Source organism: Ceratotherium simum, chromosome 10, assembly GCF_057802395.1.
Source record: "Ceratotherium simum simum isolate JZ-2026a chromosome 10, ASM5780239v1, whole genome shotgun sequence".
NCBI classification, from domain to species: domain Eukaryota; kingdom Metazoa; phylum Chordata; class Mammalia; order Perissodactyla; family Rhinocerotidae; genus Ceratotherium; species Ceratotherium simum.
This window is the reverse complement of record NC_141909.1, coordinates 595,697-620,121: the sequence shown is the minus strand read 5'-3', so window position 1 is coordinate 620,121 and position 24,425 is coordinate 595,697. Positions and strand designations below refer to the sequence as shown.

At 52.1% G+C, this 24,425-nt stretch overlaps 2 protein-coding genes across 4 annotated transcripts in view; one reads left to right on the top strand and one right to left on the bottom strand.

Annotated features, from left to right (window-relative positions):
* TFDP1 (transcription factor Dp-1) overlaps positions 1–8,998 on the top strand; it is a 45,533-nt gene extending 36,535 nt beyond the window's left edge. For all 3 annotated transcript variants that reach the window (XM_087435793.1, XM_087435794.1, XM_087435792.1), the window contains 4 exons: positions 1,937–2,088; positions 2,615–2,781; positions 3,788–3,866; positions 7,799–8,998. In XM_087435793.1, the coding sequence (XP_087291919.1) occupies positions 1,937–2,088; positions 2,615–2,781; positions 3,788–3,866; positions 7,799–7,943 (543 nt within the window). In that variant the 3' untranslated portion in view covers positions 7,944–8,998. The remainder of the gene's footprint in view (positions 1–1,936; positions 2,089–2,614; positions 2,782–3,787; positions 3,867–7,798) is intronic.
* Positions 8,999–11,664: 2,666 nt separating this feature from the next.
* Positions 11,665–18,462, bottom strand: ATP4B (ATPase H+/K+ transporting subunit beta). The gene is made up of 7 exons (XM_004423189.3): positions 18,254–18,462; positions 17,633–17,761; positions 15,505–15,618; positions 15,164–15,363; positions 13,939–13,995; positions 12,697–12,798; positions 11,665–12,131 (listed from the first exon to the last, which is right to left on the bottom strand). The coding sequence occupies exons 1-7, from the start codon at positions 18,363–18,365 to the stop codon at positions 11,970–11,972; spliced, it is 876 nt and encodes a 291-aa protein (XP_004423246.1). The 5' UTR covers positions 18,366–18,462; the 3' UTR covers positions 11,665–11,969.
* Positions 18,463–24,425: the final 5,963 nt, after the last annotated feature.

Below are 24,425 nucleotides of genomic sequence, written 5' to 3'. Positions count from 1 at the left end.
ATGACATGCTTATTTTGTGGAGACAAGGTAATTTTTATTTCTTCTATAATTTAGTTCCTTCTCAACAGCAGCATCTTACAGCTCATTCTATTCCTGTGTGGCAAATAAAACCTCTGCTTGGAGATTCCGGATGTGAATTTCACAGCGAGTCATCAAGCTCCTCCTGTGCAGGGTCATTGACACAAACTCTCGCAGATGTGGGCTGTGTTCCCAGAGAGAGAGAGTGTGAGTGTCGCTCGTCACAGAGTGTCTCAGTGTCAGGAGGGGTGGCATGTGGAAGTCCTCGGGGACGTGTGGAGCGTGTCCTGAGTGGCGGGCCCCGACGAGATATGAGCTGCAGGGGAGCCTGGGGTGCGTCTTGGCAGTTACTGCTCAGAGGTCGTCGCGTGTGGTCAGAGCACACGTGTCATTGGGTGCGTGTCGCCGGCTTCTGGGCCTGCAGAGAGCTCCCCGAGCATGGGCCTCACCCTGCTGGGTCCTAGAGTCGCGTGTCCTGGGCTGGAAGCAAAAATGCAGACACATGTGCAGGAAGCACACTGGAGGGCTGGCTGGTCCCTGGACTGAGGCAGCGTGGTGTGGGGCTGCCCGGCCGGGCTTGGGGCTGGGGGCAGCTGCCAGCGTGGGGGAGGTGGGTCAGGGAAGGCAGGGTAGCTCAGCAGTGATTTACTGAGATGCTTGTGGACCCCGGGGGCTGAGAGGTCACGCGCCATGTGTCAGGTTGGAGGGCATCGGGGAGCCCCAGGACCCTGGGGCACATGCATCCAAGAACCCGAGGGCCAGGGGTGTTAGGAGCTGTGGCAGCAAGGACACTTGGGAGGAAGTGCGGGGTCAGCATGGGCCGGCTGCTGAGGGTGGGTGGTCTCAGAACTTGGGGAAAGGCCAGGAGGGGTCGGCGTGGGGCTTGGGACACTGGCTGGCCCAGCGCCCAGCACTGCCCGTGGACCATGGCTGAGGGTGAGTGTGGCACCCAGGCCAGGTGTGCTCAGCGCGGGGCGCCTCACTGAGCCTGGCTTGCTCCATCGCCCTTAGGAGAGGCATCCCGGACCCCCCTGGGGGCCAGCCGAGGGGAGGGGATGCTTTGGTGGGTGGGGAAGTGGTCGAGGGCCGAGGGGGCAGAGGGGAGTCGGGAAACGGAAGAGCAGATGGACAGAACTGCCGGGAGAGGAGGTGGCACCAGGCGGGGGCCCTCCCGGCTCCCCACTTCTTCCTTCCACTCAGTTGCCCCCATTAGGATGAATTGTTCTTTTCTTCTGTGTCTGGCCTTGCCAGTTACAAAAAAATCCAAAGGGCCACCTCTCTCCTGCTGAGCTGCGAGGTCCTGGGTCTCGTAGCCGGGCAGCACTGGAGAAGGCCGGGCAGCACTGGAGAAGGCCGGCCAGGGACAGAGGGGGTCTGTCTGGCTTTAAGTTAACAGCAAGTGAGTTATCTTGAAGGTAAACGTCATTTCAGGGCCCAGGGCCCTGGCTTTCTGGCTTCAGGCCTGAGCACTCCCCCCCAGAGGAGAAACCCTTGACCACCAGGTCCGCGGGGTGGGAGGCTCCAGGTCCACGACCGACTGTCTGCCTTCTGACGTGGGTGGGACAGGCACGGACAGTTGAGGACCCCTTCCTGGAGAGGGCAAGGGAATGAAACCTCCCGAGCCAATGCGTCTTTTAGTCCTTTTCTGTGAGGGTTTGTCTGTCTCGGGTCTGCGTCTCTGCGTCTTTCTGTGAGGGCCTGCGTCTCCATGGGCTCAGTTCTCCGTGTGTTTGGTTTCTCAGGATGCGTTTTCTGTGCCGGGTGGCTCAACAGAGCCTGCAGCCCCTCAGCCTTTGCTCTGATCTCTAAAAGGGGCCCAGACCCCCTTGCCATCTGGTGGGGTTCGAGGAAGGTCGTTGAGGATGCCTGGGAGGACGTGTTAGCTACGAGTGGTATGTCAATCGCTCATCTTTTTTAGCAAATTGCCTTCAAGAATCTGGTGCAGAGAAACCGCCAGGCGGAGCAGCAAGCCAGCCGGCCGCCCCCGCCCAACTCCGTCATCCACCTGCCCTTCATCCTCGTGAACACCAGCAAGAAGACCGTCATCGACTGCAGCATTTCTAATGACAAGTAGGTTCTGTGTCTCTGCCATGAGTCGCAAGTCAGACGTGAAGGACGCTGTAGTCGGTGGTGTGAGGAAGAGGCTAGTCCATCTGGTTCATTTGTTTATAAAAGTATCTAGTTTACTATTAAGGAATACTGCCTTTTAGCATAATTAATTTAGAGCCACTGCTCATTTCTCTGATTGTGTATCTCTCTTTTAAAAGGAAAAGAAATCAAACCTATTAGGGTTGTTATTAGGGCAGCTGTGTAAACGCTGCACAAGTAGCAGACGGTGTTTGCTGTCCGTCCTGGGGCGGCAGGCAGCCCGAGCTGCGGGTGGACTGTCCCGTGTCCCAGGCCGGGCCCGTAGAGCTGGAAGGCGGCTTGTGATGCTGCCCTAGCCTCTCGTGTCTGTCTGTTTCTGAGTCCATGCATTTTGCGGAGACGGCAGACATGGTTTGGAGTGGGTGGGTGCCCCGCTCTGGGCCCTGAACAAGTGCGTCTGTCTCCGTCTTGAAGATGGTGCTTCTCTGACAGTTACTTTCTCCTCCAGATTCGAGTATCTGTTTAATTTTGACAACACGTTTGAGATCCACGACGACATCGAGGTGCTGAAGCGCATGGGGATGGCCTGTGGGCTGGAGTCGGGCGGCTGCTCTGCCGAAGACCTGAAAGTGGTGAGGAGCTTGGTACCGAAGGCATTGGAGCCCTACGTGACAGGTCAGTTGTGTCCCAATGCCCACAGTGGCCACGTGGCCAGGGTGAGGGACGGCCCCCAGTCCCCGACGTTTGGCCCTCCTTTACTGAGGTTGGCTCAAGTGCCAGCACCACGAGCAAAGACAAGCGGAACGTGAGGGGTCGCGGGGTCTGTGGGAGTGAGTGGGGTGTGGGTGTGGCGGTCCCCAAGTGGCATTCGTGGCTTGCTGTGCAGTTTATGTGATGATTGTGAGTCAGGATGTCACCTTCCAGGCAGGGCCCCGGTGGGGGAGATTGAAATTCCCTGAGGAGTGTGGCAGGCTCGGACGTGTCCCCTGAGGTGGTGCGTGGTCCCTGCAGCGCAAGAGCTCAAGGCGTTGGCCGGCGAGCGGCTCTCTGGCTCTCGTTCTGACGACTGCTTTGCTGAGCTGGCGGGTGCTGGCCTCAGGGCAAGGACGGGGCTTTGTGGTGAGAAAAGGCTGCCGTCCCTGCCCCACTGTGCAGGGTGCCTTTATTCCCGAGAGCCCCGGCGTTGGGTGGGCTGCAGGGCTCCTGAGCGTCCAGAGCAAGTGGGCATCTGGCTGCAGATCGTCCAGTGAGACTGGTGCCTGCCGGCCCCCAGACCCCAGCCACTGCCCTGCCGGGACGCCCGAGCTGATGCGCCCTTGACCGCCCTTGACGTCCACTGTCCTGTCCTTGGCACAGACCCGTCATCTGTAGGATGGCAGTGGACAGTGGTCCATCCTCCCCCGGTTCCCGCCCTCTGCTTCACGACGATGGCTTTCGTCCTATGTCCCAGCTGGGTTGTCATCAGTGACTGCACATGAATTAAGGACTTTGGTGTCTTCTGAGAGAGGGCTGCCCCGGTGGCCGCACACCAGACCAGCAGGGCTGCTTTCTGGCAGGTGGCGTCATGCAGAAAAGGCTGGCAGATCCGAGCTGTCGGGCGTGGCGTCTGGTCTCAGCATGCGCGCCTCTGTCTCTTGTGGTCTCTGTTTCGTGACATTGGCTTTGTTTTCTTTCTTTTCAGAAATGGCTCAAGGATCAATCAGCGGTGTCTTCGTCACGTCGTCAGTGTCGACTTCCAATGGCACGAGGCTCTCTGCCAGGTGACCGCGGTCCTGGCTGGGTGGGTGGGCAGTGGGCCCCAGCTTTCCTATCAGCCACCTCGGTTCCCGGCTGCTCAGACTGGATTCAGTGTCTCCCTGCCTGGGGCAGTTCCCGAGCCGCGTGGCCAGAAGTCGCACCTGTAGCTCGTTCCTGCGTGGAAGGGTTTCTTCTCCCTGGAAATGAAAAGTAATACATGGTTTTTATTTTTTAAAAAGTAGCACATAGTGAAGTGGGGGCCAACCCGCCTGGACCCCCTGCTGGAGCCTCAGTGACAGGGTGTTTCTCGATCATTTTTTCCTATTTCTTTTTAAGGCACTTGAGGTCAAAATGCATGTATAATTTTGTTCCCCACTTTTTTTCACTTCACCTTTTATTATATGTATTCTGTGCTGTTGAAGGAGCTTTTTTATTTAAATCATAGTGTATTTAACTTTTTATTTTTGTGTGTGAGGATTAGTCCTGGGCTAACGTGTCACCAATCCTCTTTTTGCTGAGGAAGACTGGCCCTGGGCTAACATCCGTGCCCATCTTCCTTTATTTTTTTATTTTTGTGAGGAGATCAGCCCTGTGCTAACATCTGCCAACCCTCCTCTTTTTTTGCTGGGGAAGACTGGCCCTGGGCTAACATCCGTGCCCATCTTCCTCCACTTTATATGGGACACCGCCACAGCATGGCTTGCCAAGCAGCGCGTCGGTGCATGCCCGGGATCTGAACTGGTGAACCCCAGGCCGCCACAGCAGAGCACGTGCATTTAACCGCTTGTGCCACCGGGCCGGCTCCCCATCTTCCTCTACTTTATATGGGACGCGGCCACAGCATGGCTTGACAAGCGGTGCATCGGTGCGCACCCGGGATCCGAACCTGGGAACCCCGGGCCACTGAAGTGGAGCGCGCGCACTTAACCGCTGCACCACCAGGCCAACCGCTCAGTGTGTGTTTAACTTTTGACCTAGCGATCCACAGAGCAGAATTGTGTCATCCCTGGGTGTTTATCTTAGTTTTTTAAAGATAAAATATAAGATAAATTTCAGCATTAAGTACTGACAAAACAATGGTTTTATTAACTTTTATATTGTTATATGTTACATTACTTTATATTAATCCTAGATATTAATATGTGTTTAATTTCTTAAAATATGAGATAAGTGAGCAGTCTGTAGGTCCTACAAGACGGGATTGATCTACTAGGTTAAGCGCATGCATGTCTCCAATGCAGTGCCCCACTTTGAGTGTCTGGGTGACATGAAGAGGCCACAGCAAGGCCCTGAGGACGCTGTGCACGATGGGCAGGAGGGCACGGCCATGGGGACAGCTCTGGGGGAGGAACCCGGCCTGCTCTGGAGAGACGGGGCTGGCGATGGTTCGTCCCTGATGGCCAAGGGGCTGAGAGGCGGTGAAGCCCCTCGTGGGGTGTCGGGCACGTGGTGAGGTTTCCATGAGCTCAGCTCAGGTTTTAATTCTCAGTCTCCCACCATGTGCGCGTGTGAGGGTCAGTGTGTGAACACCGGTTATTCCAAGAGGTGGAACTTGGGTGTTTTCTGAACTTTCGTCTTCCTGAAATCCTTTTTATTGATTAAATCTTCAGAGACTCAGGTCATTTTTTAAAAGGAGGGAAGCAAAGCCCTTGCCGTTTCAGAAAAGCTGACGTTAATGCCAGCATGATCCGGTGTTTCCTGGAGGCGTGACAGTTTCTGCAGTGCCCTCTGTGCTGGTTCCCCGTTATAAGAAGAGCTGCGGTGAGCAGCTTTGTGGCTGTGTTCCTCACCTTTTCTGGCTTGTTGCTAGGTTGGGTTTCTCAGACGTGGCATTACTTTGTCAAAGAGCATAACGTTTAGTAGTTTTTGTTGTACAGTGTTAATAAATAACGGTGAAAGGTATTAAAGTATATGCCCATGGGTTTACGTTACTAGGAAAGTGTTTCTTAGCGTCAGAATGTGGTGCGGTTCTGGCCCGTGGTGGGTTCTGTGCTGCTGCAGTCGGTCGGGGTTCCTGAGCCCTGTCGCCAGATTAGAGCAACACGCGTGGCCTTGTCATGGCACGCCCCCAGACCCCTCCTCCTCCGTGTGTAACGGCCACAGTTCCAGTGCAGCTCTGACCATTTTGTGTCCTATCCATAAACGGATTTACTGTTTAAAACATAATCTCCTTCATTTTGTGGGAGGCAGCGAAGGCCTTCAGTTGGCACAGAGGGAGCTGTGCGTGAGGCTGCTCCGGGGGTGCCCGGGCCTCCACACACTGACAGGAGGTGTTCTCCGAGTGCAGGATACCTTTTCTTGCTGCTCAACTCAGATACTAAGAAATCAGAATTATTTTTGACGATAACCTAATAAGCAAGTTCTGATTCATAGTGGAATGTGTGTCTGTCCATCTCACTCATGGCTGGCCTGGGCCATCACTTGTCGGTGCCCTGGGATGATAACTGGTCTTTCTGACTCGCTCTGAGCTGGGAGGCCAGGTGGTGGCTCAGCCCAGGGGCCGTTCACCAGGACCCCAGCTCTTAAACCTCTCTCCGTTCTTGGCCAGGGTCTCACCTGTGGCACTGTTGACATTCTGGGTTGGATGACTCTGTTCTAGGCTCTGCCCTGTGCCATGTGAGGCGTTTGGTAGCGTCCTCGGCCTCAGATGCCAGCACCTCCCCCCAGGTTGTGACAATCAGATCGTCACATGTCCCAGTTGAAACTCCCTGAAGCATAAGGCAGATGTAGGTGGGTTCCAGTCACCCGCCCAAGGGCCGGCATGGCAGGCTGGGCAGCCCTGCCTCTCACCAGCGCCCAGCCCAGCGCTGCACCCCCTGGCCCCACCGACTTTCAGCAAATGCTGTTCCACAAAACTGTAGCAAGCTGTGGGGTCCTCAGAGCGTTCCTGGAAGTGCAGGTTACAGAGCATCTGCGTGAGACGCACCTGTCACAGCTCGGCTTCCTGGGCTCTCCACAGACACAGAGGAGCTTCGGGGGCACTGGGGACGTCGTTTACACACACACACGCATGTGCACACCACACGCACTTAACGCATCCGCATTCATGTGCCCATACCCACATGTGCACATACGCACACAATACAATACGTACAATACGTGGGCACACGTGCACACACAGGCATGCGCACACCACATGCACTTACGCATGCATGTTCGTGAGCACACACCCACACGTGCACATACGTACACAATACAACACGTGTGCACACCCACACCTACACATATGCACACAATACAACACGTGCGCACACGCGCACCACACGTGTGCACACAGGCATGCACACACCACACACACTTACACACACCCACATGTGCCCACACGTACGCAGTACAACACATGCGCAGACACCCACATGTGCCTGCACACCCACATGTGCACACACGTACAAACACAACACGTGCACATACACCCACATGTGCACACAGACCCAAACATACACAGTACAACACACGTGTGCACACGCACACCACACGTGCACACAGGCATGCGCCCAACATCTCAAGCACCCACTTGTGCGCATGCAGAGACACGGCTTGTGGGGCGCCCTCACATGCTGCGGTCTGGGGAGCTTTGCTTTGGGGGGGTCCCATATTGTGCTTTCTGGGGCCTCTTCCAGTCTGTTTCCACGTCCTTCCTGGAGGTTAAGGAGGTTGTAAGGGAAAAGCCTGGAAGGGAGGGTCTGGTGGTCCTCCAGTTTGTGCACGGGAGTAAGCGGGGTGTGGTGGGGAGACTGCATGCCCTTCCTTTCGGTTCTGGGTGTCCCGGAGGGCAGGGCTGGAGGATCTGAGAGTGTGGCACTCGTCACAGGGTGCGGGTGCCGTGCTGCAGACGCGCGACGTTTTCCATCTCTGTTGGTGTAATTGGAAAAACCCAAACCTCCCTGAAACGCCGGCCTGTCATGGGCGCGGCCGTGGACGTGCGCCGCTGACCGCCTGCCTCCTGTCCTTGCAGTGACTTGAGCAACGGTGCGGACGGCATGCTGGCCACAAGCTCCAGCGGGTCCCAGTACAGCGGGTCCAGGGTGGAGACGCCGGTGTCCTATGTCGGGGAGGACGAGGAGGACGAGGACGACTTCAATGAAAACGACGAGGACTGACGCTCTGCCCGCCGGCCCGCCCTCGGACGCAGCTGCAGCAAAACGTGTGGGGAAGAGACGCTTTTGTTAGCGTGGGTTTTCTCTTTACTTTTGGCCTTCTGGGAAGTCGTCGGTAAGCTGTTGATCCGCCGTGCGCCTCCGGTAAGCAGGCAAGGGCGTTCCCAGGGCCTCGGACGGCCTGAGCTCTGTGTGGATGCACTGTGCTGGCGCAGAGCCCTGACCCCGTTGAGGATTTTGTGTTTTCATTTTCTATTTTTTTAAGTTCAGAGTTTGTTTTTGCCCCTTAACAATTCTTGCTGAGTTTGCTGAAGAAGTTGTGCTCCACTCACATCAACGACAGTCAGACGCAGTTCTGTCACTCGAGGGGGTGCTGCTGAAAGCCGCTATTTGCAGTGTGTTGTGAATGGCACCCCCCACTGGGGGCGAACGGCAGAGAACTGAGACCAGCTGAGCTGAGCCAGCGGGCTCTGCTCGTCCACGTGAAGCGCCAGGACTTGTTATGACTTTATTTTCCCTAAATTATACGAATGCGAGTCCATCAAGGTGATACCTTTTTCGCTCTGTGTCGCAGCAAACAAATTGCAAAGGTCTCTTTCTTGTTGTTTTGTTTGGAAAGTGCACTGCCCTGCTGGTGCAGCTCTGAGAACTGTCTGGAAGGCTTGGAATGGTGTATTGCTTATGGTAAAATTTGCCTGATTTCTTACAGGCAGCGTTTGGAAACTTTTTATTATATAGTTGTTTACATACTTATAAGTCTATGGTTTAAAGACACGTACGGAAACAAATGTTGTATTTGTTTCGTAAGCATCTTCCTGTAATCTATTATAAAGTTGAAATTAAATATAGAGAATGTTTTAACAATTTTTTAACTCAAAATTTGTCAATCATTTTTAATAGTTCTTTTTTTATAAAAAGAAAAAGGAATTTCAGGACAGGCAGTAGTCTCTTTTAAAATTTATTCACAAAGAACCATTAACTGCACAGTTGCTGTTAGCTGCCTGTTCTAAAACAATAGTCTTTTTATTGAAACACAAATAAACTTTTCTGTAATATTTTATGGAATATAAAGAGACTTTAATTGTTTGACTTGTTTAACTCAGCACTGTTAGTTTTTATTAATAAAACGCGCATGGGCATTTTAAACAAGCTCTGTGTTTCTCTGATTCAGGATGACTGTCTAGAAGTCATTTTATGCTGTCGGTCTTGCTTTTCGCTGGAGCGAGGAGAGGTTGCCAGGCCCAGGAGTGGTGGCTGGACCCGCCGTGGCTGTCAGCCTGTCCTGCAGCTGCCCGAGGCCAAGGCCGGGGCAGGAGGTCACGGTGGATGGTGGACTACGACCAAAGTGAGGCCTCCTCCCCGGGGGCTAGAGCTGGGGAGAGTTTGCTCCTTGCCTTTTTCATGAATCCTCGGAGTTGAGACAGGCTTGATGGGTTTGACTTGCAGAAAAAGACTAAGATTATCGGGTGGGAAAGGAGATTAAGTGTTTTTGTTTGAGTTGGCTGAACGGATGGGTGGCTGTCTCAATCAGAGGCTGTGGATGTCGGGCGGGAGCCACATGTCCTGCAGAAGGAAGTGGCAACCGGTCCTCCCTCCTGGTGAAGACTTCCTGTGACCGTCCTGAGGGCTGTGGGGCACGCAGTGGTGGGGCTGTCTCCAAGCGCTGTGTGGGCCGACGCACGGCTAGCCCTGCTGCTTCAGCCTCGGTCCCAGTCGCTGAGTCCCTGCCGCCTTTTCCCCTGCACCGCGCCGGCTGGATCCCACCCACCGAGGGTGATGACATGCACAGGGCGGCCAGTTCTGAAGGGCCTGGAGAGGAAGCAGCACCAAATTTCAAGCAGCAAAGGGCTCTGGTGGCTGTGGAGAGGCGGGGGCAGGAGCTGTGAGGGGTGGGTGACCGTGGTCCACCCTTGGTGGCGGGTGGGGTGCTCTGGGGCACGCCAGGGCAGGTGATTCATCCCAGTGCTCTTCCTAGTCGGTCATTGGCGGTGGCCTGGTTATCTCATGCTGGGTCTTGGGGACGTCACCCGTGAGGGCATCCACGCCTGTGCTCTTTGGCCTCCAACTTTCCATGGTGCTCTGTGACCTTTAGGGGATGTGTGTGTTTGCAAAGGTCACATTTTATAAGAATTAAAACACTAAAGCTAGTGAGTACTGGACTTCTAAAAACGAGAATGCTGGTGGCTGTTTGGGCCGAGTATCGACCCTGGAGGTGTTGGCACCGTAGTGATCCTGGGTGTCAGTGAGCACCTGTGTGTGCCCTGCCTGTGCCCGCATGTGCCAACGGCCTGGTGACACTGGCGTGAGGCAGCACAGCTCAGCTCAGCTGGGGAGGAGAAGTGTCTGGACTGGAACCTGGGCCTCTGACCTCTGACGCCAGAGCCTCTGCTGTCCCTTCCCCAGGCTTTGGGTCGTTCCACGTTTTCAACATTGACTTGAGGGAAAATTCTGGAAATTCTTTCCAAAGGAAGTCTGTAGTCCATATGCAGCAGGTTTGAAATTTCACGCACCCTTCCCTTCCCAAGCAGGGCAGTCACTCCGCTTCCGTCTCTGTGAAATGGGGAGCAGTGCTGGCCACATGGACCATCCGTGGGAGCGACCCAGAGCCAGGTTAGCCAGCGCAGCCTAATGCTTGTGGACGAGTCAGCCCCTCTGGAGTGACCAGACCCCTGACCTCTGACCTTTGAGGTGTCATGACATTTCTGAGGTGACCTGACATCTGACCTCCAATGTGTTGATAGATCTGAGGTGACCTGATCTCTGACATGACATTTCTAAGGAAGCCTGACCTCTGGCGGGTCATGACATTTCTGAGGTGGCCTGATCTCTGACCTCTGACCTCACATGACATTTCTGAGGTGGCTCAGAAAGTTTTTACTGATGGGTCAGCAATGGAGACGTTTGCTCCAGTGTCTTCCATGGTAGAGATGCCCAGTGGACGTGGGATTCAGTGGTCCGTCCGGAATCCTCACGGGTGTTGCTTCTCTCCTCAGTCTGTGTATTTGGGCCTGTGGTGTCTGGAGTTGACAGGTTTTCCTGGCTGTGTCACTCTGTGGCGGCAACATTATGCCCGGGGGTCACGTGGGTCAGGACACCAGGCCTTGCGCTCTGGTCTGGGTAGAAAGTGGCGATACCCGGTGAGGGCAGCTTTGTCTGTTTGGACAGAATGTTCTCATTTCGGGTTTTTCAAAAGGGGCGAGAGTCGCAGACCACGTTCTGGGTGTTTGAGGAGGGACCGTGCTGGTGGAAGGGAGACTGGCGTCTGTGATTCCCTCGGTTCGTGGGCTCTGTCACAGGGTGACACCCTTGCATCTCACCGACCTGCATCCTCGGGATGGCCCACTCCAACATCGTCCTATGATTTCCCAGACTTGAAATTGAAACTTTAAAAGGAAGATTTTTAAAGAGGTGTTTGATTTTTTAGTTATTTTTTCCTCCTTATCAGGAAAGACATGACTGTCTTATGTAGAGTTAGAGCGACTTTAATATGGTTTATTTTTACAATTTAGGAATTGCATTCTGTAAAGCAAGCATTCAGAGTGTACGTTATCATAAGTCACGTTTCACATCAACGCATTAATAGTCTCTATTAACGTAGGCGGTAGCTCATCGACGTATAGAAAAATAAACTATAGTAAAAGAAGTGTGTGTAGAAAGAAACGAATCACTTTAGGGTCTCGTTGTTGGATAGCTGCTGCCTTAGGGTTACCGTGTTAGCCCAACATTTTTTTTTTTTTTTTTTTTTTTTTTTAATTTTATTTATTTATTTTTTTCCCCCAAAGCCCCAGTAGATAGTTGTATGTCATAGGTGCACATCCTTCTAGTTGCTTAGCCCAACATTTTTATCAAAGCTACAAATCCCATCTGAAAAACATAAAGATTTAATAAGAAACAGTTGGTTCTAACGCCACGCGCTGCACGTGCGGGTGCCCGTGGGATTAGCGAGCTGACCGCAATGTGGTGGTCAGAGCGTTGGGAAGCTGGCCTGGGAGGACCTGGGGGTGGTCTTCGAGGTGCCTCCTTGCTGCTTTACTTCTGAATTGTGAGCTTGAACTCTACTTTCCCTTCATAGGGGTCATGGGGGTTGTCGAAGGTCACGTGCTCCGCCAGGATCTTGCACACGATGACGACTTCGGTGTTCCTGGGGACGTTGAGGAACTTGGCAGCCACCAGAGGGTTGCTGTAGTGGGGCTGAGACGGGAGAGTGGAAGGAGGAGGCGTGTCAGGACCTCGTGACGAGTGGCGACACGCAGGTGGCACAGGAGCGATCCTCTGTGCGCTCTGTCCCTGCAGGACCTGAGTGACCTGGGGCCAGCGCGTGGGCTCTGCCTCGTGCCCGGACTCACTGGGATAAACGTGTCTCCCCACTTAGAAACAAGGAGAGTTGGTCTGGAAAGGACAGACAGCACCGATGACAACTTCAAATTGTCTTTGATGAAGATTATCATAAAACAGAAAAAGCAAGAGATTTGGAGGAAATGCTTGAAAACAGGTATGCAGTTCTAAAAGGATTTGGGAGGCCCTTGGGAAGTACAAGCGTTAGACTTGATGTTTTGCGTGAGAGCGGAGTGTTTTCAGGTAGTTACGAGGACGCGGGTTTGTGAAAGACCCAGGGCATTGAAAGGTCAGGGTGGGCTAAGCAGTGCCTTGGTTTCATGTTCGTGGGTGAAGCGTTTCTGGCTTTCCTTTCGCTAGTTGTTGCTGGATTTGAGATGGTTCAGCAGCTATTGTCCGAGGATGGGAGAAGCACACCTACCTGGGCTTTCTTGCCGTAGTAGGGGAAGTAGTGCAGGCTGAAAGTGCCGTTGGGCGGGTAGTACTCCACCTGCAGAGGCCGGCTGTCCCCGTGGTGCTGGTCCTGGGGGAGGAGAGGCCACTGTCTGAGAAGGCAGGATCCGGTGTGTGTGCGTGTGTGTACGTGGTTGCATCTGTGTCTGCGTGTCTCTGCGTGCGTCTGTGCATGTCTATGCACGTGTCTACATGTGCATGCTTGTGTGTAACGTGTGCCTGTGTGTGTATGCACGTGCATGTTTGCGTGTGTGTGCACTGTGCAGGTGACCACATAAATGCTTTCTCGTACAATTCGCATAAACTAGATCTCATCTTTATAATCAGTATTGAGATCCCATTAGGGGTATAATTGTTAGTTTGCAAAACCCCTGGTGACTTACCAAGCTTGTATTTCTGCCATCTTGAGTCCACGTGGGATAATAAAGGTCAACAGAGCCAAGAATGTGCTTGTTTGTCAGCCCGGGGGAAGGAGCCCATTGGGCTATGTGGGCTGGCTTTCTGGGATAAGCTCGACCCGCTCTCGTGGGGTTTGTTTCCTTTCATTGTCCGAGTCGGCGAGTTGCCCGACGGATAGCTTGAGCTTGTCAAGCACAGATGAAGGAAATTTGGTGTCTGCTAAAATCTCAAGTCAGCCCACACGTGTACCAGACAAACCCTGCATCCCCGGGGAGCTCACAGCTTGGAAGGGTGTGGTGTGTCTGCGAATGCCCACGCGGGGCACCCACTGCTAATGGCAACGGTTGAGGGCGTAATGGTGAAAACAAACTTGAGAAAATATTCAATGAAGACATTTAGTTTTTTCGTGTTGTACTTAAAAACGAGTTTTGAGAAAAACTGGAATAAATTAATGGCAACTCTTAGTGGCCCACATGCATACACTATAAACGACAGCTGTCGTGATCTGGCATGTTTCTGTAAATAAGCAAATAAAGAGGTCAAAACCAAGGAGTACCTTGGCCTTCCCAAATTGCCCCGAACATTTTGGGGCGTGTTAGTGATGTCCTGTCCCAGATACTTTTTGAAGCAAAACAATAACAAAGAACCATTGTTCCTTTCTTATTCGATTTTTATCCCCTGTAATAGAACTATTTTAAGCGATGGTTCATGCAATTGTGTATCTGGTTTACAAGGCTGATAATTGAAATGTTCTTAGGGAAAATCAGGTAAGTTATTCTGGGTACACGGACTGCCCAATGGTTGCACTCACCAGGAAGGCGCAGTCCACCCTGGGGGCCGTGCTGTTGCTGGGGAGGAACTTGACGATCTGGAAGGAAAGGTGTTGGCGGCTCTCTTGCCGTCTGAGCGCGGAGGAGCCTGTGGCGCTGGGCACTGGGAAGGGTCTGGGGTGGTTCCTGTTCTTATGACCGTGGCCGGGATCACCAACTCCTACTTCAAACCAGAGGCCCTGCCGCAGGGCTGAGGTCTGGGCCCTGGCAGGTGGCAGAGCTGGACAGGAGGGTCTGAGCCGAGGCTGCCACCCCCAGGCCCTCTACAGGGCACTGAAATGGGCACAGCATCTGCCTTCTGCCCACTGTGCCCCGAGCAGGTGTCTCCGGCCCACCTGTGCTCCTCCAGTCTATGCCTTGCTTGCCTCCTGACGTCTCGGCCCTCGTGTGTGCCCGCTTGTGCCGGGGGCCAGCGTAGCGCCTGCCTCCCTGCACACCTTCCCAGTGTGCACAGCCCTCCTGTGCTGTGCTAGTGTGAGCTGCCATCACACCTGCCGGGCACCTCTGACGGACCCCAGCTGGGACCTGGGACGTGTGTGCGGCGCACAGATGCATGGCTTCCTCTAGGCCTCAGGAAGGAAGATAAGTGGTGCCTGCGCGGGTGCTCGGAACCCCCGGCCCCCAGGCCGCACTCACTGGCCAGCGTGGAGTGGGGTCCCCTCACCCAGCCAGATCCCGCCCCTCCTCGGGTCTCTCCCCCGCACCCCCGTGGCTGAATGGACCGCGCCCTTCTGTGGGTTGCTTGAGTTGGCTCTCTTCTCACGGTCAGCCTCCCTCAGTGCCCATCAGCGGGCCCCTGGCCCAGGTTGGAAACCTCTGCTCTGGGCAGTTCCCAGGTGCCCCTCCAGCTCTGCACACAGCGTGCTTCTCTCTAGCTACTGTGCGCACGTGGTGGCCCGGCCGCCCTGAACAGCCCCGTGCTCTGCTGCTGGGCATCCAGATGCCACAGTGTCAAGTGCTGCGTGTGGACGGGCAGTTTTCAGTTTTGTGTGAGAAAAGCTAAGCTCATAACCAACGCAGCAGGTGTGTGCTGAGCGAGCGTGTAGAGTGGGGAGGGGGCAGCCAGCGCGAGTCCAGCCCTGCCACCACCGGATGCCCGGACGGGGTAGTGTGTGGTCACGAGAGGGCCGACCACCCGACCCCTGTTGCCAGCCATCTCCCAAGGAGCCCTCACACTGGACCTCTCACCTCTGACCCCTTGCTCACCCTGTTCATTTTGATAATAAAACATGGCTTTCCTTCTGCAAAGCCGAAGTTGGGGTCCACCAGGCCCGAGCAGTTCTGCAGCATGTCCGCCGTGAACTTGCAGGAGAACTTGGTGTGGTTGGGGGCCCTGAAGCCTTCCTGGAAGAAGTACTTGTCGGAAGTGCAGTTGATGTTGTCCTGCTGGGATGCTGGCGAGTAGCCTGCGGGCACAGACACACTGGGCACCTGCCTCCAATGGCAGCCTCCCTGGGGCTGTCAGAGGGCGGGGAAGCCCACGCCCCTCGGTGACTTCATCTTAGGAAAGGGAAAAAACGAGACAGCGGAAGCATTTTAAACTTTACCTGCCAGGAAGTCATGGAGCCTGTGCGTCAGGCCTGCCCAGGTCCTGTTGTCAGAGACATTGTAGGAAATGTCCAGGCCCTTATCCCCGTAGACATCTGGCCTCAAGGTCACCCCTGGAAGGAGAGCATGACACTTCTTACTTAAGTTCCCAAATGTGCCTCACATCCAAGCCGTGCCCTATGGCGATGGTGAGTTGCACGAGAGCCGTCCTGGCTCGTTGGAGGCAACTGTGGGGTGTGGGATGCCACGGGTCCAGGCTGCGCTGTCTTCAGGGACCCCCCGGGCAAGGAGGCTGTGGTCAGGTGTCCTCTGCACAGTGAGGAGGCCCCAGGACCCTGCCCACCAGGCCGGGATCCTCGAAGTCAGAGGGCCAAGGCCTGTCCTGGTGCCGAAGGAGGGGTGGGCTCTGTGCACGCGAGGCTGTGCCGGCGCCCCCCGGTGGCCACGGCTGCTGCTGCGGGCGCCAACTTACCCAGAGTCTGAACTGGGTCTCCCAGTGAAGTTGTATTAATTGTAAAATAAGAAGAGTCAGAGTGTACAGGTGTCGATACGACAGCCTGCGGTCTCCCAATCTCACATCGGGGTGTGTCCTTTGGAAACTTCTCCATTTCTGTGAATGCAGACGCAGAAGCTTGTGTCCTGTATCCTTTGCGTACCCGGGGTCACGCTCTGTGGTCACTTTCTGATGCAGGTTGTCATCCTCCTTCCCAGGCGTCTCCTATCGACTTGCCTCCTTCTTCCCACGAATATGCAGTGCATTTCGTTGTTGAAGGTCGCATGATTTCTTTGGCCAGTCCCCTGCTTGATGCAGGAGACTTTCTAAGTAAGCAAGCTAGGGTTCTGTTGTTTAGATGGCTGTGACAGTGACAGCTGTGCGTGGTTTAAAGTAAAAGCCCTCAGGTCTAAAGAGAAGAAAGCAAGCTCTCTACTCCCTCCCACGAGCACCCGTCTGGGCGCGTTTCACGGCCTCTTCTTGTGGTGTCCTAACTCGTTCATCGGCTGCAGGATCAGCTTCAGATGGCAGCTGTCGCCCGTCCCCACCTCCCTGTGACCACCGTGCCCTGCCTTCCATTCTCTGGGTTTGGGGCAGATTGCATTACGGTCATGTTCTCAAGTTTGTAATACATTACATTCTGTTCTGAAATTACAGTGAAATCCTCCATGTTTTATCTGTTGTTGATTCTAAAAACTGACACCCAGCAAAGCCCTTTGGCGTTAGGATTTAATAATCCTTTAATAAGGAGGATTCACCGGAGGTCCTGGCGGAATGGCTGGACCACCTGAGGGAAGCGCGCCTGTGCGTCCAATGTCAGAGGTGACTTCTCTTAAAAGCTCCCGGATTTTCTTTTCCTCCACTTGGTCCCACGGACATGCTGCTGTGGGTGTTTTCTGAGTCATCATGGAGGTGATAAACACTAGCGCCTGTGTGCTGGGAGGCCCCCACCCCCACCCCCAGGCCGTGTTCTGGGCTCTTGGGGCTGACTGGCCATGTGGAAGTCTTGGTTAAACCGCCTTCCCCAGGGCTTGGGAGCTGCGACCTTGCGGTCTCAGGCCCTGGACTCCTGTTGTCACGCGTGACTTTCTGTCATTTTGGTGCCGACTCAGGAGAGGAGGGGGGACGCTCAGCCCACCGTCTGAGCTCCTTCGTGGACAGGACAGTGGACAGAACAGTGGACAGAGTGAAACTGAGAAAACCTGAATGCAGTTCGCTCCCCAGGAGAGATGCCTCAGAGCCAAGGGGATGAAGCGGAAAACAAGTCGTACCCCCCAAACCTTCGTTCCTCGTCCCCCAGGAAGAGCATCTTTCTCTCCCCCTAGAAACGCTCTCTGTGGTATGTGACCATGTAAAGGAAGTGCTATCAAGACTGTCTCTGTAACAAAACCTTCTGTTTCAATAATTAAAGCTAAAGCCTAAGTCAGACTTTATAATCGGGGTCATCGTCCTCATCAAAGGAAGCCGAGGGGCCGTCCACGCCCGCTGTGCCTCTCGAAGCCCTGGGCCGCCAGTGGGGTGGCACGGAGAGGCCCCTGTCGGGCTCTGGGCTTCTTCCTGGGGGGCTGCATTCTGACCGCACCACAGGGCCCCGACACACGGGTCCTGGCGTCCTGCACGAGCCCGCCTGTTACCTGGTGACTTGAGCTGGTCTTGGTAGTCGGGCGTGTACGGGTCGATGGTGCACATGAGCACGTAGATGCACAGGGCGAACAGTCCGGTCATCACCACATAGAAGGCCACGTAGTAGAGGCTGATCCACACTGCGGAGAGAGGTGGGTCAGACCCTCACGCCTGCTAATCGTGGCGTAACACGCAGTGTAAACGCACCGTCTCAACCGTCCACAAGTGAGTGACTCTGTGGTGCGCAGTGCTTTCACACACTGTTGTTCAACCATCATCTCTATCTAGTTCCAGAACATTCTCATCACCCCAAAAGAAACCCTGTACCCCCAACTTAACAGTCTTTTTGAGCATTATAAGTTTTACGAACACGGCTTTGAAAATGCTGTTCTCAAATCTGAGGTGAACCTTTGGGGCTGACCTTCAGTTGTTCCCCCCTCGCAGGCACCTGGCATCAGGGCCAGAAGAGCGGAAATGGGCCTTTGGGGTCATCTGGTGAGGGAGGCGAGGCCTGGCTGGAAGCCGGGACAGGGTCTGAGTCCTGGGCACCCGGCCCACTGACCCCCAGCTGCTGCTGGGTGGGCCTCCGCCTCTCTCCCCAGAGCGCCCCTTGCGCCTTGCGTGGCACGTACCCCACCGGGACAGCGTCCGGCCCAGCATCTGCCCCGTGTCCGGGTTCCAGCAGTAGTGCCGGAACTCCTCCATCCGCTGGCTGCATGACTTTTTCTCCTGCAGCGCGGCCATCGTCCCTGCCTCTGGAGGCCCCGCTTCCTGCAGAACGAGGGTGCCCCCCACGCAGACTGAGAGGAGAACGTCCTCCTCTGGGCTTTATAGTCTCCTCCCTCAGAGGTCAAAGGCATCGTGGAGACGGGTCTGGGGAAAGCGCCGCAGCCGTGTTATCAGACCCCGGCTGTCCAAACACCAGCGTGGGCAGCTCCCTCCGCGAGCACTGGCAGGTTCTCCCGCTCCCAGTGCCCCTCCACCTTCCCCCCGGCAAAGCAGGGCGGGCGCCACCCGCTCCCGGTTGCCCTTGGCCCAGAACTCTATCTGCTCTGATAACGACTAAGGGGAAATTCTTGCCTGAACAGCCAGTCGCTCAGCTCTGCTCCTTGTCTCCTTCCTTCAGGAAGAAAGGCGTAGAGAGTGCAGGTCAGCGTTAGGACAGGCCTGGGCCCACGCGCACGGCCCCTGAGATGCTTCTTGGTCTGAGCCCATGTGGAGCGGGGTCAAGGTCATGATGACACGATTGCTGGGCTCCTCGAGTGGCTCCCCAGGGAGAATGCATCTGACAGAGCGAGAACAGGGCTGAGGTTCTGTTCCAGATGCAGGGGTCAGAGGGTCCCGTCTTCACCTCCCGCTGCTCTGGATGCTTGGTTTCGGCGAGGAGGGTGATGTCCCCTGAGATCCGATGTTGGGCTGGGACTGGGGCCCTATCCGCTTCTGTGCGTCTACAGAGAAATTTACAGCCATATGGTCTGGAGGTGCTTTTCAAAACTGAATGCACACCAGTCTCCAGATGTCTTGTTGAAGTGCAGATTCGGACCCAGCAGGGACCCAGTGAGCCCGGGAGCTCCCGGTGGGCTGTGCTTCTGGCTGCAGGACTGCAGCGATGTCCAGGCGGGGACGCTCGGCCTGACTGCTCATTGGAGTCACCAGGCGCGCCTTGAAAGCCTCTGACACCTGTCAGACACCTAGTATCTGAGCGAGCTAATCTCCCGGGCTGCCTGAGCATCTGGACAGCTACGGGTCCCCCAGACCATCTTGATGCATGACCAGAACCAAGTGATCTTCGCTCTTTACATAGCTGGGGCCATCTTGTCTGCTCACCGGGGCATCCAGCTCTGTAATTAGGTTGAAAGGGCAATGCCAGGTGAATACCATGTGCCACAGAGGCCTCTTTACAAATATCTCAGTCAAAACCTGATTAAGATAATGGATACTGTACGCAAAAATCTAGAATTTCATTCGTTGTCGTGTCTGGCTTGCCCTCTGAGGGAGGGACCCATGTAGCCACACTTGAAGGTTTCTTTGGGAGGAAGAATAATGAAAACTTTCTAGCATTATTCTGCCTTATTTTCTTTAGGATGATTTAGAGTTTGTCAGCAAAACGAGCACCCGAAAACTCAGATAGAATCACACGATTTTAGCCTGAAATCCTAATTTCTCAGTGGACCAGTCCTATGCATTTCCTCAACACTGTTCCATTCACAACTTTGGAATTTTAGGGCAATAAAGACACAGTGTGGCACCAGGCTGCAGAGTCAGGGGCACGTCCTGTGGGCTGAGACCCGAGTGCCGGGGCCCGAAGACGCAGTGCAGCAGCTGCCTTCCACTACAGATGCACCCCCCCCGTGAAGTGCAGAGATGCTCTTGAGACGAGCAAAATGTGAATTCTTTCTGGAAGTCTCCCCCACTTAGTCTCTGAATTCCCAGAAGCATGAAAGTATGTGCTGAACTGCACACCCGTTATCAAAATGACCTTCTCTGGACACATGCCTGTGGGAGGGGAGGCAGGGAGAGGACGCTGGTAGAGGGCAGCTTCCCCCCCAGCACGATCTGAGAATGTAGGACAGATGCCCCATAAAGAGTGGGCTCCTGAGAATGTGAGGTCACACCCTAGGTTGCCAGTAGGGAGCCTGGACCTCCACCCCTGCCTGGCCGTGATGGGGTGGAGCCCACCCCCTTCTGCTGCTGGTGTGGAGTCCGAGAAAGCCAGCTAAAACCGAAGGGTTAGATAATAGGAAGATGTCCATGTTTCAACTGAGAATCACTCATCAGACCAAGAGCCAGGAAGATTTCAAAATGAATTAAAACAAGACAGTTGATGGAGGCTGACACTGAGGTGCAGAGAGGCTGGGATTATCTGGTAGAGATTCTAAAGCAGCCACGACAAAATACTTCCATGAGTGTTTGTGAACGTGCCTGAAACGAAACTAGAAAGCCTCAGCAAGGAAAAGCAAGTTTAAGGAAAGAAACAGAATATACAGAGAAGAATCAAATGGAAACTTTAGATTCAAAAAATACAATAACCAAAATAAAAAGCTCAAAGAATGGTCTCAACAGCAGAATGGAAGAGACAGAGGAAGGAATCACTGACAGGAAGAAAAAACGATAGAAATGACCTCATCTGAACAATAGAGAGAAAACAGACTCAGCAAAAAAATGCACAGAGCCATAGGGACCTGGGCACTGTGATAAAGATCTAACATCTGTGTCACTGGAGTCCTGGGTGGAGAGAATAAAGAGGGCAGGGCTGAGAACCACTCAGAGAATTAACAGCTGAAAACCCCACATTTGGCAAAAGACGTAAACCTATAGATTCAAGAAGGTGAGTGAACCCCAAACAGCATAACCCCTCAAAAATCCATGCCAAGATGCATCATAATTAAACTTCTGAAAATTAAAGACACTCACACACACAAATCTAGAAAGCAGCCGGAGAAAAGCCATTTGAATGACAGATTTCTCAACAGAAATCAGAGGCCAGAAGGAAGTCTCACAGTGTTTTTAAAGCCCTGAAAGAAAAGTGCTGTCATCCTAGAATCCTAAATCCTGCAAAAACACCCTTCAGGAATGAAGGGGGAATCCAGACATTCTCAAAGGAAGGAAAAGAAAAGTAAGATAATTTGTCACCAGCAGATTTATCCTGAAAGGATGGCTAAAGGAAGTTCTCAAAGCAGAAAAACAATGTTAAAAGAAGGAATATTAGAGCATCAGGAAGGAAGAAATAACACAGTAAGAAAATATGGGTGAATACTAAAGGCTTTCCGTTTCTTCTTGAGTTTTCTAAATTATGTTTGATGGTTGAAACAAAACTCATAACATTGCCTGATATTGTTCTAAATGTACGTAGATGAAAAAATTAAGGCAATTCTGTTGTAAACAGAGGAGGATAAAAGGTAAGATTTCTGTACTCGAACTGATAAAATGACAGCAATAGAATGTGATGTTATGTATATATAATGTAAAGCCTACAGCAGCCAATAAAAAGTTACATAAAGAGATACACTCAAAAATACTATAGATAGGGCCGGCCCCGTGGCTTAGCGGTTAAGTGCGCGTGCTCCGCTGCTGGCGGCCCGAGTTCGGATCCTGGGCACCCACCGACGCACCGCTTCTCCGGCCATGCTGAGGCCGCGTCCCACATACAGCAACTAGAAGAATGTGCAGCTATGACATGCAGCTGTCTGCTGGGGCTTTGGGGGAAAATAAATAGATAAATAAAAATTAAAAAAAAAATACTATAGATAAAATTGAATTCTAAAAAATGCTCAAGTAACTCACAGGGAAAGGGGAAAAAGCAAGCAGAGCAATGAAAAACAGAACAAACAGAAAGATGGCAGACTTGAGTGCTAACATTAATAATTACATTAAATGTAAATGGTCTAAGCACACCAATGAAAGGACAGAAGCTGACAGAATGGGTTAAAATACACGACCGGGGGACGGCCCCATGGTGTAGTGGTTAAAGTTCCATGTGCTCTGCTTTGGCGGCCCAGGTTCACGGGTTTGGATCCCGGGCGCAGACCCCTACCACTTATCAGCCACACTGTGGCGATGACCCACGTACGAAATAGAAGAAGATGGGCACAGATGTCAGCTCAGGGCTAATCTTCCTCACCACAAAAAAACAAACAAACAAAAAAACAACCACGACCCAACTCTATGCTATCTACAAGAAACTCACCTTAGATAGGATGATATAGGCGGGTTGCATGGGAAAGGCTAGAAGAAGACATACATGTGAATATTAATCAAACGAAGCAGGAGGGGCTACATTAGTATCCTATAGTGTAGACCAGAGCAGAGAAAATTACCAGAGACGGACGTCACATAATGATAAAGGGTCAGTCCACCGAGAAGATACAGCAATTCTAAACGTGTGTGCACCACACAGCACAGCTGCAAAATATGTAAAGCAAACTGACGGAACGGAAAGGAGAAATAGACAAATCCACAGTTTTCGTTAGAGACTTCAACACTTCTCTCTTGACAATTTACAGAACAACTAAATAGAAAATTGGCACGGGGATACAAGAACTCAGCAGCGTCGTGAACCAGCAGGATCCACTGACGGTTGTAGAATACGCCACCCCACCACAGCAGATCACACTTTCTTTTCAAGTGTCCATGGAACGTAGACCAAGATAGATCATATCCTGGACCACAAAATAAAGCTCAACAACTTTAAAAGAATTGAAATCATAAATCGTACACAACCACAATGGAATCGAATTAGAAATTAATAACACAAAGATAAGAAAATCTCCAAACATGTGAAAACTAAACAACCCACTTCTAAAAAATCCATGAGTCAAAAAGGAAATTTAAAAAAATACATAGAACTGAATGAAGACAATATAACATTAAAATTTGTGGGACACAGCTAAAGCAGTGTTAACACGAAAATTTATAGCACTAAAGGAATATATTACAAAAGAGGGAAAGTCTCAAATCAATAGTCTCAAATCACTTCAGAAACCTAGAAAAAAAGAGAAAAAAAAGCAAGCAGAAGGAAGAAATAAAAGATAAAAGCAGAAACCAATGAAATTAAAAACAGAAAAGCAAAAGAGAAAATCAGTGAAACAAAGAGCCAGTTCTTTGAAAAGATCAATAAAATTGACAAAACCTATAGCAAGAGAGAAGACACAAATCACCAATATCAGGAATGAAGCTAGATATGACTACAGGCCCTGCAGACATCAGAGATAACAAGAGACTACTAAACACAACTCTGCATTTATAAACTTGGCAACTTAGGTGAAATGGAACACTTTCTCCGAAAACACAATTCACCCAATTTGAGATAGGTAATATGAGTAGCTCTGTAACTATTAAGGAAACTGAATTCATAATTAAAAATCTCCCAACAAAGAAACCTGCAGGCCCTGATGGTTTCACTGGAGAATTCTGCCAAACATTTGATGAAGAATCAACACAAATTGTACACTATGTCTTCTAGAAAATGAGACGGGAGCCTTTCCCAACTGATTTTATGAGACCAGTATTACCATTACAGCAAAACCAAAGACAGTACAGAAAAAGAGAAAACTACAGACCAAAATCCCTCACAAATATAGACACAAAAATTCTTAACCAAATATTGGCAAATTGAACCCAACAGTTTATAAAAAGCATTATACACCATGATAAAATGGGTTGTATTCTAGAGATGCAAAGTTGGTCCAATATTCGAAAGTCAATCATTGTAATCCAGCACAGTAACAGGCTAAGGAAGTATCACGTGATCATACCAACTGATGCAGAAAAAGCATTTGAAAAAAGTTCAACATCCTTTTATGATTAAAAACTCTCAGCAAACTAAGAATAGAGGGAAATTTACTCAACTTGATTAAAAGCGTTGACAGAAATTCTACAGCTAACATCAGATCTAATGGTGAAAAAAATGGAATGTGTTGACCCCAAGATGGAGAACAAGGCATGGATTTCTGTTGTTGGCACTCTTATTCAACACTGGATTGGTGCAATAGGCAAGAGAAGAAAAAGCTTACGGATCAGAAGGGAAGAAATAAACATGTCCCTCTTTTCAGATGACATGACTGTTTTATGTAGCAAATACCAAGGACTCTACAAAAACACTCCTAGAATAAGTGAGTTCAGCAGGGTCAAAGGATACAAGATAAAAATGTCCACAATCAAGTGTATTTCTATATAGTAGCAACGAACACGGGGATACCAAAATTAGAAATATCATGCCATTTGCAATTGCTCAAAACAAGTAGGAGTACATAGGTGTTAATCTAACACAACACGAACAGGACTTGTGTGCCGAGTGCTCCACGA

Excerpts from the sequence above, each read along its gene's own strand:
- ATP4B (XM_004423189.3), bottom strand. The coding sequence starts at position 18,365 with ATGGCCGCGCTGCAGGAGAAAAAGTCATGCAGCCAGCGGATGGAGGAG. Across the intron at positions 13,996-15,163 it reads TTATTATCAAAATGAACAGG|ATCGTCAAGTTCCTCCCCAG; the intron begins GTGAGCAAGGGG and ends CTTTCCTTCCAG. Across the intron at positions 12,132-12,696 it reads ACTACGGCAAGAAAGCCCAG|CCCCACTACAGCAACCCTCT; the intron begins GTAGGTGTGCTT and ends CTCCCGTCTCAG.